Genomic DNA, 20,391 nt, shown 5'->3' with positions numbered 1-20,391 from the left:
CAAAGTCCTGGCCCTCTGCGAACTCCACTGCTGATCCATTCCTACCCCGTCAGCAGATGCCTGCTCCCCTGACCGGCCACATCAACACCGGCGCTGTAGGGAGCTCAGGGGCAGAGATATTTGCGCAGCCTGGCCTGGACGTGCCGGCCAAACCCCCACTCCCCCAGAACACCTTGTGCACCCACGACGTCACACACAGCTCCCAGAAGCCCTTTCTTTCCCCTTGACTGCTGGCCGCTGTCCCCCCGGACCTGCTCGCAGCGAACTGCGGAAGCTCATTTATCGACGCAGAGAGACAAGAGGTACGCAGCACCAGGAGGTAACACTGCACTGCTTTCACAGAGGCCTCATATTATTTCGAATGATCGCTTCCTTAGTGAGACCCGCTATTTTACGGAACAGGAAAGACTCAAATGAGAAGGAGAGACAAAACGGAAAATCAAATCTTATTTGAGCTACAAATTTACATGGATAGATAGATAATACTTTATTAATCCCGTAGGGAAATTGATGTGTTACAGCAGTCCAGCCCAAGACAAGCAAAACAGACATCAGAATAGTTATAAAACAAAAGACAACAAAATAAATAAATACATAGGTGTGTGCAAAATGTGATGATCATAGTCGCTGTAAAAACAATAAAAATGTACAAAATGTGCATAGGTTTATACAGACTGATTGTCCAAAAAGTACAATGGAGCAAACATGCTGTCCATAGAGGAGCAAATGAAGGACTAACAGTCCTTGCCTAGGGCAGCGTTATACACCCTGACAGCCGCCGGGAGGAAAGACCTGCGGAAACGTTCCCTTGAACACCGTAGCTGGAGCAGTCTATTGCTAAATGTGCTCCGCTGCCCAGTAACATCTGCCGTGGTGTTTAAATTAAATCTTCCTGGGCCGCCCTGCTAACCCCTGTGGTAACAGATAAATCGACGTGTTCAAGTGGGGGGCTTCAACACGCATAGGCTGCAAAGGAACACGTAAAAAGAGAAGAAAAGAAACAAACTTGTGGCTGTGGAGCCTTCTTCCGGTGGGTGTCTTCACAGATGGCCTGAAGAAAACACCACAGCCAGCTTTTCAGCATGGCATAAAGCTCTACTTGTTCCTTATACACTAAATCAACACGGTTACTGTGTTCAAGATTCTGTATGGAGTGCAATTCGAGAACTGAATAACTTCTTTTATTTAGCCAGGTAAGTTGATTGGGCATTTGCAACGCTGACACGAGGAGAAGTCTTCCTGGTGCAATCTGAGCATTATGAGGGCAAGAACAGTATCCCGACAGCTTGGAGCAGAACGTGCCCTGAATCCAGGAACACCTCACTGCCAGCCCCAGGGGTGATGCGGTGAAGCCAGGTTCCTTCATAGCTGACACGGTCGGGCAACATCGGAGTTCATCAACAACAAAGAGCTGCAAACCGGAGGAAGCCATTCGGCCCAGCTGACCCTCTTGGCTGTTAATTGATCCATGAGTCGCATCCAGATGCTTCACCAACGTGGCCCGGCAGCATGAAGCCTCAGAAATCAGCACAGACAGCAGAAACGGGCATATCGAAAGAAATCAGCAGGGTATCCGAAGGAAATAAGGAAATAACGTCCTTCGGATGAGACGTAAAACCGAGGTCCTGACTCTCTGTGGTCATTAAAAATCCCAGGGCGTTTCTCGAAAAGAGTAGGGGTGTTACCCCAGCGTCCTGGCCACATTTCCCATTGGCCCTTACCAATCATGGCCTCCTAATAATCCCCATCTCTGAACTGGCTTCATCACTCTGCTCTCCTCCCCACTGATAGCTGGTGTGTGGTCAGTGTTCTGGCGCACTATGGCTGTGGTCGCATCATCCAGGTGGGGCTGCACATTGGTGGTGGTGGAGGAGAGACCCCATTACCTGTAAAGCGCTTTGAGTGGAGTGTCCAGAAAAGCGCTATATAAGTGTAAGCAATTATTATTAATTATAATTATTATAAACATACTGCAAACTTGTGGATTTTTTCTGGTTTTCAAAATGGCAGGGTAGGCCCCCCTCACAGGGGGGCTTTTCTTTGTGACCTCAGGCTCACTGAGAGATAAGACGCCTGTTTATTCGGTTTCGTTAATGATTGATTTCACTTCACCCAGTGTGAAAAACCTTCGACGCTGTACACAACCCACGCACAGCCGACCTCCAATGCCAGGCTAAAGACTCGCACTGCCAAAAGCAATCTCGGGGCTTTACTAAGACTCCAGTTTCTTTTTTACTTCAGAGTTCGTATGTGCTCCCAGTGTTGGCGTGGGCTTCCCCTGGGTAATCCTGTTTGCTCCCACAGTCCGAAGACCAGACTGATTGATTAACTTAACCGGCTTCTATTAAAGTCGGCCCTGGTGTGAGTACGTGTGACCGTTTGCCCTGCGACGGGCTGGCATCCCATCCAGGATGCACCTGGATTGTGCCCACTGCTTGATGGGATAAGCGCCAGCTCCCCTACATTGGAAGAAGCAGTAGGGAAAATGGAGGGATGGACAGTCCAGCCAGAAGGGGAAGCACGGCCACGTCAGGCCGGATCGAGATGGAATTCCAGTCCCACGCGCGCGCGCGGCACTGGGATGGAATTCTCCGAGCGCTCATCCCGCAAAGCACGTTCGCAAGCTGGCTTGTTGTCAAAGCGTGCATGAGAAGCCCGGAGAGGAACAGGCACATTCCAGAGCAAGGCAGACTGCTGCGCTGAGGTGTCTCAACGCGGCATGCCTGAGCACGCTAGGGAAGGCTCTCTCTCCGGCTGACGGAGCAGCTCCCTGCCCCCCCCCAGCCAGCCAGCGAGGAGACGGAGCGAGCTCGGCACACTTCGGCCCCATTGCCCGCTTCTCCCGAGGCCCGGCGGCTCCGTTAATCCCTGTCCTGGCTGAAACCGCAGTCCCGATGCGCCCCCCGCGGAGTAAGCAAAAAAGCAGAAGGCTCTTCTTCACAGAACGCCTTTCCAGCGCTCGACTCCGGGATCCTGCCCGAAGGAAACGGCCAAGATGGGCTGCCTGCTGTGAAGTCGGGCCCCGGGGGCTCTAGAGAATCAGCAGAGGCCTGGCACTTGGGCTCAGCGGGCTGGGCACTCGGAAGTGCCAGGCGGTTGTGGAAACACGGGCTCAGAACACACACACACCGCACAACCACAGAATCTGAAGCCAATCTGCTCAGGAGCAGCGACGTTATTCTGTACCGAGGCTAAAAGAAGAGTCATGGATTGGACTGTGGGGAACATGGTGGAGCAGTGGTCAGCATTGCTGCCTCGCAGAGCTCTGGCTTCAATTCCAGACTCGGGGTGCTGTCTGTGTGGAGTTTGCATGTTTCCCCATGTTCATGCGGGTTTCCTCAGGGTGCTCCAGCTTCCTCCCACAATCCAAAGACATACTGGTAGTTAACTGGCCCTGGTGTGTCTGCCCTGTGAGGGACTGGCATCCTGTTTGCCACGATAGGCTCCAGTTCCCCCAAAACCTTGAATTAATTGGATGAAGCGGTTAGAAAATTGAGAGATCAGGTGGCACATAACACACACATCACTTTGCAGTTTTGATTTTTCTAAGCCCATGTTTTTCTGATGCTACTCACTTTCACAGCCAAAGCTTGGTAAAGTTCAGCAAAGACTCACCAGCCACACAGTCACCACAGTACTGGCACCTGGGAGCTGGTCCCAGCTGATCCAGTGCCATGAACACTGGCCATATAAAACTCATGTGAATTTAGCAACATTTCTGTCTGCAGAGTGGTTCAGTTCTCATAGTATCGTCATACGCCACCTGGTCCAAATATCAGCCCTGCACACTGGTGTGCCTGACACACAATGGTAAACATAAAAAAAAAACGAACAGGCTTAAGTGTGCCGTGTTGTGCCACGCAGACCTACAGTATTATGAGCTGACCTGAACTACTGAATCCTTGTTAGGGGCTAATCAACATCACAAATAACATGCATATGGAAACTTGAACAGACAAGCAGCTGTTCCTGCACAAAATCCATTCGCATATTCACAGATGAGAGGAGACTATTCACTCGATCGAGATCGTTCGGTGGTTGCAAATTGATCCAAGATCTCACCCAGTCCTTTCTTTAAAGAAGCCAGGATGACGGCTTCAACAATATGGCTGGGCAGCGTACTCCAGACACCGGCCACCCTTTGCGTAAAGAAGTGCCTCCTGTTCTCATCTTTAAATATTTTAGGTCCTTCGCTTCGGCGCTGTACCGGTAAATGCACATCGGTCTGACAGCTACATGCTTCACTTCATCAGGGGACTGCATTATTAAAGGCAAACAGTGTTGCTCTGGTTTTTAAAATAACGGCTTTTTGCGCTAGCCGTTGATCTCAGAACCTTCGTCTTCTTTGGTTCTGAATTTTTGGCAGGACTACCCTTCATCACAAACACTACTACGGTTCGTGTGTTTTTTGAATTTAGAAAGCCTGACCAAAACCACACTACGTGATCAGGATTTGGGAACGAATAAAAAGTGGACGAAAAACACAGCTGGGGTTAACTTGACAAGCCCAAAGATTTCAATCATTAAACCGGCCGATTAATCAATATTGACGGGGTACCACGGAACACGGTTATTTCCAAAGGCCTGATGTGCGGTTTTTTTCTTTCTTTCTTTCAAGTCAAACGACAGGAGAGAAAAGGATCGCACTTAAAGCAATGATGCCCAGTCCTCTGAGGGGAAATCGCGTAGACATGCGGAGCTCTGAGGGTGGGCACGCAAGGGGTGTCTTCCTCATCCGAGTTAGTTACTTTAAAACACATGCTAAGGTCATCATTATCTTCGCTCATGGACGCCTGCCAGCCATTGATCGAGCCGAGCAGAGCTCTCCAGAGTCTACAAAGTGCACTTCAGCTTTCACTTGTCGGGGGCCGGGCTATGCCGGGGGCCACTCGAAGCGCATGACACCGCCGAATTGGATTTCCGATTAAGAGGGTTTTAATGTAATTACATCAAGTACCGCGCAGCATGTCAGGACTAATTTTACGACGCATCAAGTCGATGTTTACGGAGTGTGAGTTATCTCCGCCCTCCGCCCATAGATGAGCTATAACAGGAGTCAATTTCTTTTACCGCGTTCCCCTTTTTTTCAGATAATTCATTCGGTCAGCTTTTCGGGGGGAGGTAACAGATGAAACGAGAGGAGGTAGCACCTTCATACAGTAACAGCTTTACCATCTGTAGTGTTTTTAAATCTTCTTTATGGGACACTACTTCCAAACCGTTTAAAAAACGAGACAGACGAACTGTTACCAGAACAGTAAAAGGAAAAGGGGTCTTAATGACTTAAGGACTCTTTCGACACGAAAATCTTAAACGAACCTTAAATTGTAAGCGTTAATTTGTCTGAAAGGATTTCGTAATCGAAGGCTGTATCTATATATAGACATCGTCAGGACTCGCCATTGTAAAGATGCTTGGTGAAATATAGCGTTAGGCAACTGTACGGTTTTCAGAGGCACATTCGTTCGGCTATTTCCGTCAGTGTCCAGATTAAATTATTACAGATTAGGAGGAAACACAGTTCCTGAAGAACAGACGCTTAAAAAACCACTTAACATAGACACGAAAACGGGTCTCCTTCCTTATCAGAAATGAATTTCGCTGCACCCTCGTTCAGCTTCTCGGATGTAAGTTTCTGATGAAACTAAACTGCAGTTTTCTACCTCCTTTAAATGCTTAATTACATTTTCTGCAATTAAAAGAGGTGACGCGTTAGCTGCTTGGAGTTAGGTTTCGAAGTCAGGTCGGTGACACACGCCTGCAGGGTGGCTCAGCTCCGCGCTTGCTAAGGCTGTGAGAGACTACGGGCGTCTTTTTTAAATGCACACTGTTCATATTTACAGTACACATCTCGCCGAGAGCGCTCAGGAGAAGGAGGAGGAGGAGTGCAATTCACACATTCTGGACTACTAGGAGTTTGAATGACCGCAGCACGGACAGCTCCTTGCACGCCAGACGCAGTGCCCCTTTCCACACCCTCGCCCCTCCTGCGCGCCCAGGTACCGCGGGGAGTCCCGTCCACCCGGCCCGCGCACCGGTGGAAACCCACAGAACAGAAAACGTTTCAGTCCCAGATTTCACGCGTGGAAAAACGAGCGGCATCGTAGACGTTTTCGCGTTGTTTACCGATATTGCTTAAAAAAAACGATGCAAACTCGAAAGAGTGTACAAACAACACGAATTCACAAAACAAACGACCGGGGAAGCATATACAAAACAGCAAAACAGCGCAACGAAGGCAAAAAGAATCATGACCTATTTCTTGGTCGGTGTCTGATATGTTAAAGGGATTATAACGTCTCTTCGTGTTGTGACGCTCTACTGTTGTCTCTTGTATTTTTCATCAGCTTCATGGGGAAATAATTGTCAGGTGTTCTTAATATCGCACGTCAAAATTAATCGAAGTGGGTGCCTTGCGATCAACTACACAAAAGAAAAAAATGACAGTAGCGATATCTTGCGACATCTGCATAAACCCAACCAAATTTGTCACACGTTTTTCCCACGAACTGATTTTCGAGCATATCAAGCGCCAAACAAAAGACGGATTCCCTTGCAGTGTGCACCAGCCCGTAATGTGTTATTAAACATGGCGAGGTAAGGAAAGGGAGGTCGACTTCTTGAAATGTGGAAGCAAATATTCAAAGAATGTTTGCCCGGCGCAACCCGATAGCAAAGGTGTGCTGAGGTCCGCGTCAGAGACAGGAGAGTTGAGGGAAAAAAAAAACATTTGCAAAGACGTGGGCTGAACTGGGTCTATCAGATCGTTTGTTATCGGCTCAGTACTGTATTTGTCCAAGAAAAAAACAATTAAATCTTGGGGGGGGGGGGGGGGGGGGGTGTGCTTTGGACACCCAGGGTTACGCTTATGCATTCTGAAGACTCACCCACTCAATAATAATCTCCAAACCGCGTTTTGCACAAATCCCCCCTCCTCCTTCTCCTGCTCTCCTCCTCCACCCGGGCCGGACCCCTTCTCCCTTCCCTTGTACCTGCACCGGCAGGTCCGGTCTCCCCCCCCCTCTCACCTGAGCAAACTCGAAAGCGGGTGAGATGAGGAACTGTGACCGCCGCCTCCTCCGCCGCCGCTCCCTCCGCCTCCCGAGGACCCTCCACCGATCCCCGCCGACTGCCGCTTGCCGGATAGCAGCTTCTCGACGGCGGCCAGATTCCCAGTGCGGGCAGCCTCCAGGAGCTCCTGCTCCTTCCCCATCTCCGTTCGAGAATGGAGCCAAAGAGGGAGCCACACGCAAGGCAGCGGCTCAGGCGATTCCCTTTCTGCCTGGTGTCCCAGAGGCCAAGACGCGTATCCAGGCTCCAACAGCAATGCTCCCAATGACAATAATCCTCCACGGCTGATCAATGTTTTTCTCGCGGCAACTCGCGCCCCGGATCCCTGCTCCACTCCGCCGCTCCAGGGAAAGTTTCTTTCAGCACCACCACCGGCCAAACTTCCTCCGACTGCCCCCCCGACACGTCACTTCCTTAGGACAGCCTCCTCCTCATGATGTCATTTGGTTACTTTCCAACGTCATTTCACAACAGCCCCATTACCCCATACCTTGTCCAACCGGTAGTGAAATCCTATCACCCGCTACCTCCCCCACAAGTCTGGATTTAAGTCACTTTAATAATGCGCTGAGAATGCCAAGAATAGCAAGACAATCGCGTTTCGTTTTAATTCAGCTCAGCACAAAGAAATAGATATTCGTTTCAGTTTCTTTGTGTCAGAAACAAATCAGATGTAACACGTTAAATGTATCAGAATGTATTTAGATGTGCCTACAAATTAAAGGAATTTACCAAACACGAGAAAGCAATATTACCACATACACTTCATTAACTATAACGGATATCCGTTATTAACAAGTGTAAGTCACATAGGGTTGTTCAGCCTGTAAATACTGAAAGAAATTGATATGGGGGGCACTTTTATTTGGGTGGGCAAAATTGCGGAGCATAGCACGTGTGGGCTAGAGCCCTTAAGTGTAGTCTAAGAGGCTGTGGTTTCTGCTTATGTAGACGTTATCTCTGAAGCCAGTAATGGAGCTGAATCCTAAATAGGTTGAGCTTCTATTTGTGAGAAACACATTTTAATCGACACGGTTTGTTCCAGGTATCAGTATAGCTCGTGAAATGGATTTTGTCGGGTAGGGTGACTTTAAACTCTCCTGCCCCACCCAAGCTCAGTCCTGGAACCGACCCTGCGTGGATGTCGGATAGTCTTCTGTGCTGGGGTGTCTTCTCTGTGGAGTCTGCAGGTTTCTCCTGTCTCCCAGCCACATGTGGGCTGTTGCGTGGTGTGCCTGCCGAGTTAGACTTAGGGTAGGAGAGAAAAAAAAATCAATTGCTTATTTACAGGAAGCAACTTTATTTCCTAGTTTTATATTTAACCGTTTGTTATGTTCTCCTGAAATGTATTATCCAGATAATGGAATTTGAAGGCTTTGCCCTCCTCCGCACTAAAATTCCGTTCCCATGTTTAATTCCTGTAGTGCAGTTCCATAGTCATATGTAGAAAAGCAATATTTGAATACAGTCTGCTGAGTTTCAGACAGCAGCTTCCTTATTAATGCAGTTATGGCACTGATCAGGTCACTTCACTTCAAATGCGGTTGTTCAGTACAAGATTCTTCATCTTTTTCTGTACGCCCAGCAAACCCAACACCCTTGGCAGACCAGCTTTTTATTGCGTTTTCTTCTCTTCCCGGGTCGGGATCTCAATATGTTCTGCTCTTTGTTCAACACCATGACATTAACGGGACCGTTTAACTAAATGTGTTTCAAATTGGCCACATGCTCTCAGCCGAGTTCTATTTGCTACAATTACAATATATTTGTATTTTTTTTATAATCACGTCACTCGTGTTAGACCTAAACTGTTAATATGAAACATTTTCAGATTAAAAAAAAACACGTTTAGGCTATTGCTGATAGATTATATCACTTTCAACACACAAAAAGCGAAATCCACACTAAATGTTATGGCCACAGTTGCTTTATGTATCCTCAGATATTTGATATTAGGAGCACATCGTAAAATAAGTAACGACCTGTTCAACTTTCCAGAGCCTGGCAATCTCAGAGCAGCTCTCTTCGTTCTCCGGCCTGGGCTGCACATAAAGTTCATTCAAACAGGAAGAGGAAGTACTTGCGAGACGGATAAAGAAGTAGTAAATATTTAGACGGTTTGGGTTGGTGCTAAGGGGAAACTGGAATTCGGATGAATGATATTTATTTTTATCTTGTTGTTGTAACGATTTTCCTTGGCATTGTAAAATAAGAACGTCATCATTCTGTGGTACTGCGAAACGCTGAGTAGGTAGCTTTCAGCTCATTAAAAAACAATTGGACAGATTTCTGTTTTTCAGCCTAGTTTTCCTTTGCATTTCCCATGGTTTAGTTGAAGGCAGGGATATTATAGCTATAGTGGAATTAATTACTGCATGAACGTTTGAAGGAGTCCTCGGTTAAACGCAGCGCTAAACCTGACGATCACACTCGTTTCAGTCTTTAGGGCAATAAGGCACGGTGTAACCGGGAGCTGGTGATGGCGGACCCTGCCCAGGTAAAAGCTGAAGTGGGGCCGGAGATGGCGGAGGGTACGGCCGAGCCCCCGCACACAGACAGCGAGGATGCACCGCTGGCCGAGCCGGGAGCCGCCGAGTCCCCCGCTACCGCATCGCAGCATCCCCAGGACACCAAGGAAGACGACAAACCGGTGAAGAGCCTTTTACTGTATTACTGTGGTTAAGGAATGTAAATTAACACTCGTCTGTGGCTACAATGTAAACGCCATACTTGACCTTAATGAGAGCGACGAATACGACTTTTCGGAAGTCACCTTTTCGACATAAATGTCTCGAGTGCCAATAATGTATATAAGATGTAAGGTTCTGGATGATTAATATGGAGACCCATCTACAAAGTGCTGAAATTAAACTTTTTGTATTTAGCCCTTTAAAAAGTAACCACAGACCAGTATGAAAGTTAGGCCTGGTGTGGCCAGTGTTTGGACAACAGCTTGTGAGTGCTCAGAGTGTTCACATGTAAGATTTCGGGGGTGATTATTTCAGTACACCTTCTTACAAAAATAAGATTGCAAGATGAGTATACGCCGTTTGTATGAGCATCAACACAAGGTCTTGTGCCATCTTCAGAGCTCAGCTTGTGTGTGCTCCTGGTTGTGCCCGGCCTTGTGTCCCTTCCCAGTTGTCACAGTTTGGTCCTTTCAGGAGGCCGAGCTGTGCGTTTATTTATTTTTTTAGTGCAAAACTAAGCGGCAGCCCCTGCCTCCCCATCCTCACACTCCCGTCTCTCCTCTGGGTTCAAGGACGCGGGTCCCGGCGATGAGGGAGAGGCGTCCTTGGCTGGTCACCCTCTGCCGGCCAAGAAGATGAAAATTGAGCCCGAAAAGAAGAAGGAGAAGAAGCACAAGGTGGACGAGGACGAGATCCAGAAGATGCAGTGAGTTGATGGAGGAGGGTGGAGACACACACAAGGCATCCTTATGCCATCCCGCCGGAGTACAAAGGCCTCTTTGACAGCAGTCAGCCATACACCTCCCCTCATTCGAGCAGCCTGTTGGTACAGCGGGTTTGCCGATAGAGGTTCTGTCTAGGCGATCCGAGTTCAATAGCCAGTTCGGGCACAAGTTTTGGGGCGGAGCGATGGCTCTGTGGCTAAGGATCTGCGCCTGTGGCTGGAAGGTTGCCGGTTCAAATCCCGCGGCCGGCAGAGTAATCCTACTCCCTTGGGCCCCTGAGCAAGGCCCTAGCTGCTCCAGGGGTGAAGTATGTGAAGAAGTGGCTGACCCTGCGCTCTGACCCCAAGCTTCTCTCCCTGTCTGTGTGTCTCTTGGAGCGTAAGCTGGGGTATGTGAAAAGATAAATTCCTAATGCAAGAAATTGTATATGGCCAATAAAGTGATCTTATCTTTATCTTATCTAGTGAGCTGTTCAGACCATTGTTGAGTTTACAGTTTGGTTTCATTTTACACTTCTTCTTTCCTTCATCATGTCTTTAACCCTTTTTTATTGGTTTCTGGGTCAGAACATCTCTCGGACTGATAAATGAAAACCAATGTGAAAGGCTGATGAGGTTGATGCAGGTGCTAACAAGCGGCTTCTCTTGCTATGGTCAAAACAGTGTCAGGACAGAAATCTCACGTTTTTGCGTTCTTTTGTGTTCTCACAGGATTTTAGTTTCCTCCTTTTCAGAAGAGCAGCTGAATCGTTACGAGATGTACCGGCGATCCGCTTTTCCAAAAGCTGCAATCAAAAGGGTAAGATGGTATTTTACATTCCTCAGACCCTGGTAGAACAGGAGTGAAAATGTTTCTCTCTTCAGTTTGGGTCTGAAGCCCTTTTTTGTGACTGATCCTTGACTCTGTACTGGATCTCTGTGGTTGGTTCCAGCTGATCCAGTCTATTACCGGGTCATCGGTCTCCCAGAACGTGGTCATCGCAATGTCTGGAATTTCCAAGGTCTTTGTTGGGGAGGTAGTTGAGGAAGGTAAGGGAGTTTTTGGCTCCGAGTCCTTCATCAGCTGGTGTTAAGACCTGGCAAACATCAGTGTTCTTCATCCTACCTAGCAATCTCCTATGTAATAACACTTACAGGTTACATGAGTAAAGTTCTCCATAAGATAAGAAAGAGATAAGATAAGACTTTATCGATTCCGAAGGGAAATGGAGGTGTTACAGCAGCTGAGCCCAAGAAAAGCAAGACAGATATCAGAATAGGCTAAAATGAAAATAACTACAGCATTAAAGTAATTAAAAAGTATATAGAATACAAAAATAATATAAATAGCAAAAAATGTGTAAAATATGCTAATAGTCACTGTAAAATAGTCAAAATGCACATAGATATATAGAGATTGGAAATACCACAGTGTAAATAGTATATTAATGTAGTGTTCAAAAGGTACATGAGTGCAACATGCTGTCCATAGATGAGAAGATGAAGGGCTAGCAGTCCTAGCCTAGGGCAGTGTTATACACCCTGACAGCCGCCAGGAGGAAGGACCTGTGGAAACGTTCCCTTGAACACCGTAGCTGGAGCAGGCTGTTGCTAAAAGTGCTCCGCTGTCTAATAACAGTCCCATGTAGTGGATGAGAGGCGTTGTTCATGATGGCTGTGAGCTTGGTCAGCAATCTCCTCTCCGCCACCACCTCCAGGGGGTCAAGGCTCATCCCCAACACAGAGCCAGCCTTCTTGATGAGTTTATTGAGTCTGTCTACATCTCTTGCCATGATGCTGCTGCCCCAGCTCACAACAGCATGGAAGATGGCTGCTGCCACCACTGATTCATAAAAAAAATGTGTAGTAGTGTTCCACACACACCAAAGGACCTGAGCCTCCTAAGGAAATAGTCGGCTCTGACCTTTCTTGTACAGGGCGCCACTGTTAACAGTCCACTCCAGTTTATCATCCAGGTGTACCCCTAAGTACTTGTAGGACTGCACCACCTCTATGTCCTCACCGATACAATATTTGATGTACAGACGTGAATAGCAGTATCATGCCATACTTTTTATTATCTTAGGGGAAGATACCAACAAAAAAGTTCAGAAGGCGTCATGTGAAGTTAACCCAGGAGAAATGCACATCTTGGCTTTCCTGTACTTTAGGATCATTTTCCTTAGATTGAGATGTCAAAAAGGGTTTTATAGCCTAAGCACCACATAGATACTCCATCTAGATAGTCACCTTTGAGGAATGTTTTCTGCAGCTGGTGCAGGTAGCAGAGTGCACAACAGCCAGAGCAGAGAACAGCTCAAAGCAGCACTGAGGAACCCTCCTATTGATTATTCTGTGAGTCTGTAATACAGATGATACCTGTGCCTTCGTACAGGGAAGGAAATAAGAGACTCATTGCTCAGCCTTGAGGTCCATTTCAGACCGTTTGATTTGTAGTCTCTTGTACACATAACGAAGCACAGAGAAATCTGTCAAAAAGTATCAGTGGGAGAGCGGCAGAGGAACACACAGAGGTTAGCTCCACAGACTGAACTGGTTTTTAATCTTTTCAATGTGGAGCTAAATTCTGCTTGCTGTCTTTAAATGTTTCTGCTCCATGCTCCCATCCCTAAACCTTTATTCATAATACAGCTTCAAGCTTGGAATATCCTACAAGCAGTAAAGCACTCTTCAGTATTACATCTGCTGACAGCTGGTCTTAACTAGGCTTTTGCCAGGACACTGCTGTTCAGTGGAATTCTGACCTGTGTGTCGTTGTCCCAGCTCTAGACGTGTGTGAGAAATGGGGGGAGACCCCACCACTCCAGCCGAAGCACATGAGGGAAGCAGTGAGGAGGCTGAAGAACCGCGACCAGATTCCCAACACCAAATACAAGCGCATCCTGCTCCACTAGGCGGGAATCTGGGAGAGCTGTCCCGTCTTTGACAGACTTTGTGTCGACATTGCCTCTCCCTAAGCCCCTGCGGGACAGAGAACCTGAGACTGAGGGAGAACAGCAGTGTATCCATCGCCAGCAGTCGCTGCTGTCCCGTCCTGAACTGGTGTGCGTTTTCAAGGCGGGCATCTTGCGCTGTGGTCTAGATCCTGTTCTGCCAGCGGTTCTGGATTAGTTTCTCTCCCTTGGTCGTTCTCCTCCTGACTCTCTGCACCGTGGAAATTAAACAGCTCCTCATTCTCAGAAAAGTCCCAGAACAGGCCTGATGAAGGCAGGTGGACTGAGGGGCGAAATGCAGCTTTCTGCCAAAACTGCTTTTATTCCAGTGAGCTGGCCGATTTCCAGAACTGTACCCTTCCCATGGATGGCTTTGTAAACCGTCATCTTCTGTTCTGCCTAAATGGCTTAAATGAGACGTCAAGCAGATGTGTAATGTAAGATTGCTGTGTAAAACGTTGAAAGATGCCAACCAATTTAAGCTTTATGCTGTTATAAATATAAACAGTGACAACTTACTATTTACCAGTAAAACCCAGTTAAAATTCTCAATTATGCTTAATTGAGGAAAACAAATGTCCTACTTAGATTTTCCAGTTAATTGAAACTTTGTTCAGAAATGAGCATGTTTTCCTCTGGAGCTTTTCCAGTCTGCTTGGCCTATGGCTGCCTCAGAGCTGTGTATCTCACTCCAGATCGTGACAGAACACCACAAGATGTCGACACCATCTCAGGAGAGCTTAGGGGTGTTCCTGAGTTCTAATTAGTCAGGCAGCTGATATCAGTTTTCAGTTTCTGATGCATTTTTAAACTTTCATACTCGTACTGATGAAGCCATTTAGAGAGAACAGTTTGTTCCCATCCTTCTTTAGCAGTCACCACAGATAAGACTTGCGTGCAGCTGAGAGATGTTAGATTTTTTATTAATTTAACTTAGAAATAGCCTCTCACATACAGTACTGGTTCACAGAACCCATTTTTAAAATATATAATAACATTAAAAACCACATGTCTAAAAATTTTAAATAAAAGCAAAACTCTAAATAAGTTAAAATACTGTCACAGACTCCAGAATGATCCCATCAAGCTTGAAAAGCCATCATACCCAAGGAGCGTTTTCTGAGTTACATATATAAGTTCACGGTCGTGCAGTTTGTCTCACATTGGCTTAGAGTGAACTCTATAGTTCAAACTCTGAATATCATACTGGATTTTAGTAGATGAAGCAACTGTTCCAAAACATTGACCAACGCGTGTTTGGTGCCGTTTCTGGGACAGGGCTGTAGTCATTTTTCTCATAAGTGCAAGCATTATTACTGCCAAGAGAGACAAGCTCAAATCATCCATCTATATATCTGTATTATCTATATATACACATCTATATTTCCAAACACTTCATCCAATGCAGGGGAGACGAAGCTTTTCCCAGCAAGCAACACGTGGAAGACCGGATACAGCCTGGACGGGACGCCAGTCCATCACAGGGCAGATGCAAACTCGCACTCGCACCAGGGCCAGTTATCCTACCAGTATGTCTTTGGATTGTGGCACCTCAGATCTGGCATTGAACGTAGGGCAGCAATGCTAACCACTGCGCCAACGTGTCGCCACAAGCTCGGACCACTTTCCCAAAGGCTCTGGCCTGCACTGTTCAAGAATGCTGAAAAACGTAGGCTAGTGGAATAGTATTTTGAATAACGGAATGAGAGGCCAACATGGCCTATTGTTGGTAATCACGTGAGCATAAGACCTTTAAATGTAGGAACTGAGCTTGTAGCCCTGTGCAAGAATAACCTTTTGAACTGTATTACTTTGCAAGTGTAAAACAAATACACTTTCATTCTCTTCAGGTTAACATTTGTGGCACTTCCTCTCCCCCCTCCCAGAGCACCACAACATTCTCTGCTCTTTAATCTGAAAATCAACTACGGATCAGCAAAAAATCGAGTATTTCAGACAATAAAATTGTGATCCAATAATTTCCTCTCATGGGGTGATGTACCCCATTAATCTTAATTTTCAAAATACATTAATGGCCTCGCAGTTCTTGTGCCACACACTTTGAAAGCAAGCTCTTCCAAGTTCTTGAAAGGCCACTTCTTCGAACTACTGTGGGGGAGTTCTTAACATTTGTGTGATCTACAAAGTTTTTCTTTTGCTATCCTCAAACCTGACTTGATCATTCATTTTAAAGTGAACAGTCAAATTACTGGATCATCAGTGGATAAATTAAAGGTTGAAATTTGGGATAGACCGGCTTTCAGTTCTATCAAGCCACCATTGCTCTTTAATCACATACAAAGCTTGACAAGGGCAGACTGAGTAGGTACTGCCCTTAGGTCTAGTGCAGATATCACATTCAGTGTGTATTTAGAGCTGTACAGAACATCTAAGAAGCTGGGGGTGTATGAGCCACAAGAAACAGAGATGCCCCAAAATAAACAGGTTTTGGTGATTGATCTGCTTGCTGCACCCAGGCCCCGGATTCAAAAATACATTATTTCCAACAACGTCAGAACACAACCTTAATAAACTCTGTCCCATTTCTGACTAAACAGCTCTTAAAATGTCATCAAGTTATGGTGAAGAGGCACAGGAGGGAATGACAGTATCGGACACCCCCCCAGTAAATCACTGTTTTTCCTTCTACTTAACTCCAATTAGATTTCAGCTTTATATTTCTGATATATTAGCACATCTGATTGATGGCAGCCCTGAAATCCGTTAGCACAAGGTTCATGCCAATTACAAGTCTCATTCTGCCTTCTAAGAGTTGACAGCAGATTTGACAAAAAGTCCTTATAAACAAAAGACCAGGACTGAGAACGACTGTACTATGGTTTTTGTGAAACTGAAGCCTGAGTGCAGAACACACAATCAGATCAATTAATGGCAGCAATTAGTTTGGAACCAGAATAAAGTGTAGAGAGAGCACACATCTAACCCAGTCTCATTGTCTGAGAAAGGTTGAGTCCATGCTCGGCAACCATGTGCTAAGGAGTTAGGGGAACTGATAGAGAAGCTTCTTGGAAACAAGAAAAGGAACATTGCCCTTTTAAAGATCAGTCCTTAGAATAACTGAAAACTTTCAGTTAACTTCCAATCTAGCTTCTGCTTTTACCCAGAATAAAAACAAAACCATTTTCTGCTTTGTCAAGTAAGAGCAAGAGCACAGACAAAGCAAAAATCAGAAACACTGATTCTGCAGCCAAGTTAAACTCACACAAGTCTGAACAGGTTTAAATCACTCTTGGCGCACATTTGTTTTTGTTAGTGTTATTTTCAACCCTTTTAACTAGGGTGAGAGATCTGCAGGATTTTGTAAGAATGGGCTGGAGAGGCTCTGTGGACCCTGAGGCCTGGTGTGAGCGGTCAAGAGTGAACTCTGTTTAAGACGCCACAGTCAGAAGAGGACACTGTCCTACACTCCACCGTCCTTCAGAACCACAGGAGACAAGTTCCTCTACTACCACCTCCTGGCTCAAGAGAACATTTCTATACAGCAGCAGTGAGCAGCACTGTAACCTCATGCCCAAAGACTGAGTTTGCTGCCACCTAGTGTGGTTACACACTGAAGGCAGAAGTTTACCTTACAGTTCTGTAGGTGTCTACATCTTGGAAAACTGCTGCATAGATTTCACTCAGTAGTAAGATATCCATCTTCAGTATTAACCACTCACACTGAGAATTAACATGGTGCAACATCAGCTCCTGGAAACCTGTAGAAAATGTGTCTAACCTAAAAAATGCCTTTGTACCACTCAAAATAAAACAGAAAATGATTCAGAAGAGTTGTGTGTACATCTCTGTCAAAAAAGGCAGCTAATACCACCTTTACAAATTACAAATTGGACGAAACAGATAGATGTGATAAAAATGTAATCAATCTGCTACAAATATACTGCTGCACAAATTGTACAAACGTGCATATGTACTTTTTGACCCACTTTAAAATCCCAAATCCACTCCACGTGTGCAGAAGCAAAGACTGTAACGTCAGTTCCCAAGATAAAAATGGATCTTCCCAGTGAGGAAAACGATAAGATCGATAGATCTTGCCTACGGCACGGATACGACAGCCATTCCTAACACAATCAGATTGTTTTCAGTTTAGCAATTGGAGGTAACTTTATATTTCAGCCTTCACTTTTGGAGTTCACCAACCAGGTTAACTTGAGGATTAGTGATTGGTGAAAAACGCCACCTGTTCCCATGAGATCCGCATCTCATGCATGTTCAAGAACATTTAATGATAAAAAAGTGACTCGGGAGGCCTTTAGCTTTGGCACGCCAGACAAACCCTTTACGTGCCAGCTGCCCTTTTGGCACCATAAAACAGGGCACAGTGAGTCCCTGGCATCAGATACTGTTGGCATATATTCGCAAGTGTCAGCTTTCATCGACTTTTGTCGGTTTTCCGGCACTTGGTATAAAGAGCTCCACTGGAGGTTCCAGGCAGTTCGATTAGCGCTTTTCTAACGCCGTATCAACTCCCACATCTTCCCTCTCCGAGGACACGGATGCAGAGAACGGACCAGGCCAGTCAATGGAAAAGAGGGATTCGCCGCATTCAGTCCGAGAGCCGTCTTGCAAAGCGACAGGGAGTCCAGGAGTGGAGGCATCTTAAAACAAAAATGGCTTTCTGCTCAGCTTGAGTGAGACAGGAGCCTGGCAGGGAGACCTGTGTAAACAGGTTCATCCCTGGCGTACAGTACTCGGTGTGGTCCAGGTTCCATCTTTCCTGAAGTAACGGAACCCCTTGGGTGCCAGTCCAGTCAACAGGAAGTAAGCTGGAGGTCAATTTCCTTCATGTCACCTTCTGACCAGGTGTGCAAAAATAAAAACATTCAAGTGAGGAACAATTCAAACATCGTGGAAGGCCTGTTGCTCAAGTGTCTTAAATAGGTCAAGTGCGCTGTCAAGTCTTCTTGTATGTCCTCAAAGTGCTGAACATCACCTACGCTCTCCTCCTTACAGAAATGATAATTAGATTAATATCTAATCCTCAGTTAAATACAGTATGTACACATATACATGGTATATCAGCTGTACATCGCAAGTCTGTCAAGTGTTAGCTTTAGCTTTTGGCAACTTTGTGTCTATTGTAAACTCACACCTACATTCTCAAAAAGCACAGCCTTCAGAAACAGGCCTGGAAGTCCATTCGAGTGTGGCATTGTAAGGGGTGGGCGCCCACTAGAAGAATTCACCCTCTGGCAGTATGTTAATCGGGACGTCCCGAAAAAGCTTGGCAAGACAACGAAACCCGGACACATCCGCCGAGATCTTCCGTGTCGCCACAGGTGCGCGCGCGGTCATGTCGGGAGGATCGTCTGTCCGTCTCCGGAAACGATTCCACCAGTTTCGTATGGGCATTGTGTGTGGATCCTGAACTGGGAAATGAGAGGAGGCTACAGATACGGATCCGCTGGGCGATTCAGTCAGAGGTCTGGGGAGAAGAGCCGCCTGACGGAACGCCAAAAGACTCACGATGAAGAAGTGCCGCGGGCAATCATGTCCCGCGGCGTGGGGACAGAGCAGGACGAGGGCCCAGGGGGTGGTATGAAATAAAAACAGGTCTGTGCGCCGCAGTGGGATCTGCAAGGCACACATCCCAGCTGAGTGGACAAGCGAACGCTGCGATGACGTAAGAACTCTTCTTGAGCGTTGTGACGGGGCGGCCGAGACAGATGGGAAAGGGGTCTGATCCAAGCCTCTGCCAGGCACGGTCTCTGCTCTGTACCTTGGACAGAGACGGACCCAGAGGAGCCCGGCGGTGTGGGTCTGGTGCACGTCTAGATTCTTGCTGTCCTGTGAAGCCCAGCTCCGCTTCTATTTCCCTGCTGGCAACACGGGTTAAAAATCTGAAGCCAATTTAAATTCTGTGGGTTTAACGAACCTCCGAAGAGCGCTTCCCATCCTCAGGTGTCCTAGAAGTCATGGAGCGTTGTGCCTGTTCTGCTTTTTTAACAAATAAAGGCTCTTCTCCTTCTCTGCTCCCCAGCCCACCTCCCGTACCCCTCAGTTTCCGTCTTGCACCTGTATTCCCGCAGCTCTCCAACTAACAGCCGAGCACGCAGTCCTGCAGGCCCGGCCCCTTGGGCTAGCGGCAGAGGTCAGAGGTTGAACAGGGGATCGTGTTTCCTGATCTCCAGCAGGAGGCGCTCGCGATCTGCGCTGGCCCGAGCGAGGGCAGCCTCCGTCTGGGCCAGCCGGGACCGGAGGTGCGAACTCTGTGGGACAGAGGGACACGTGGGCATTTGGATTACCCTCTTACTTGTGGAGCAGCAGGAAAACACGTATGCAGCTGTACAAAATCTTTAGAACTAATACAGGTGTGTAATTTTGCCGATTTGGAACTACACAAAGGTTACTATATTACAGGACTTATTCACTGCTGCAGCAATCTGAAGGTCTTATCTTACCTGAAAGGAATGTAAAGCTATAGATAAATATAGAAAGATATTTCTTGGAAATATTACAAAGGGAAATTCTGTCCAATTGGCTTCTGCCCTGACAGACTAAAGGAAACAAATACTCTGCTCATTTCCTGATACACTCCATTCTTTTTTTTTCTGGATAATTCCGCCCAGAAATAAACCTTCCCAACATTTCACCATTTGCAATTGTGATTTCTTTCTTCTTCATTCCACACTAAAAGCTTGTGTGGCCTGTTCTAGCTCTCGGTTGAAACAGAGGTGAAGACACCCCTGTATACAGCTACCCCAGAGGTAACAGTACCATTACTCCGTTCACAATTTACAACTCTAAGGATGAGCAAACCCTTTTAATACTTTAAAACAATGCTAATTATCCCCATCTGAAAACATAAACTCCTAACCAATAAAATAGTGCATAACAACCACCAAGTAGACTATTTACAAGAGCTGTATGAATGAATGAGCTACCCAATAAAGTAGTCAAGTATCTACAGAAGGAAGGGGCTTGGGCGACCTCTAGTGGCAGTTGCCCC

General features: G+C 46.6%; 3 protein-coding genes across 5 annotated transcripts in view; 1 reads left to right on the top strand and 2 right to left on the bottom strand.

Annotated features, from left to right (window-relative positions):
* LOC148830794 (ankyrin repeat and SAM domain-containing protein 1A-like) overlaps window positions 1-7,463 on the bottom strand; it is a 129,541-nt gene extending 122,078 nt beyond the window's left edge. The window contains exon 1 of one of the 3 annotated variants that reach the window (XM_088921749.1): window positions 7,029-7,463. In XM_088921749.1, the coding sequence (XP_088777875.1) occupies window positions 7,029-7,213 (185 nt within the window). In that variant the 5' untranslated portion in view covers window positions 7,214-7,463. The remainder of the gene's footprint in view (window positions 1-7,028) is intronic. The other 2 variants (XM_088921748.1, XM_088921750.1) reach the window with 2 other exon arrangements.
* Window positions 7,464-9,149: 1,686 nt separating this feature from the next.
* On the top strand, window positions 9,150-17,209 carry taf11 (TAF11 RNA polymerase II, TATA box binding protein (TBP)-associated factor). The gene is made up of 6 exons (XM_088921317.1): window positions 9,150-9,318; window positions 9,511-9,721; window positions 10,334-10,467; window positions 11,197-11,284; window positions 11,418-11,514; window positions 13,249-17,209. Exons 2-6 carry the CDS (start codon window positions 9,551-9,553, stop codon window positions 13,377-13,379), a joined length of 621 nt encoding a protein of 206 aa, XP_088777443.1. The 5' UTR covers window positions 9,150-9,318; window positions 9,511-9,550; the 3' UTR covers window positions 13,380-17,209.
* The window catches only part of bltp3a (bridge-like lipid transfer protein family member 3A), a 47,906-nt gene continuing 41,829 nt past the window's right edge, over window positions 14,315-20,391 (bottom strand). Inside the window, exon 21 of the mRNA XM_088921316.1 lies at window positions 14,315-19,651. Within this exon, the coding sequence (XP_088777442.1) occupies window positions 19,535-19,651 (117 nt within the window). The 3' untranslated portion in view covers window positions 14,315-19,534. The remainder of the gene's footprint in view (window positions 19,652-20,391) is intronic.

Source organism: Atractosteus spatula, chromosome 7 (genome assembly GCF_055471065.1).
Source record: "Atractosteus spatula isolate fAtrSpa1 chromosome 7, fAtrSpa1.hap1, whole genome shotgun sequence".
NCBI lineage: Eukaryota > Metazoa > Chordata > Actinopteri > Semionotiformes > Lepisosteidae > Atractosteus > Atractosteus spatula.
The sequence above is the reverse complement of the archived record's forward strand: the minus strand, read 5'-3'. Positions and strand labels throughout refer to the sequence as shown.

What these genes read in the sequence shown, in the direction of transcription:
- taf11 (XM_088921317.1), top strand. Translation starts at nt 9,551, where the DNA reads ATGGCGGACCCTGCCCAGGTAAAAGCTGAAGTGGGGCCGGAGATGGCG. An exon ending in CCAAGGAAGACGACAAACCG is followed by an intron (nt 9,722 to 10,333) that starts GTGAAGAGCCTT and finishes TCTGGGTTCAAG; the next exon opens with GACGCGGGTCCCGGCGATGA. An exon ending in CAAAAGCTGCAATCAAAAGG is followed by an intron (nt 11,285 to 11,417) that starts GTAAGATGGTAT and finishes GGTTGGTTCCAG; the next exon opens with CTGATCCAGTCTATTACCGG.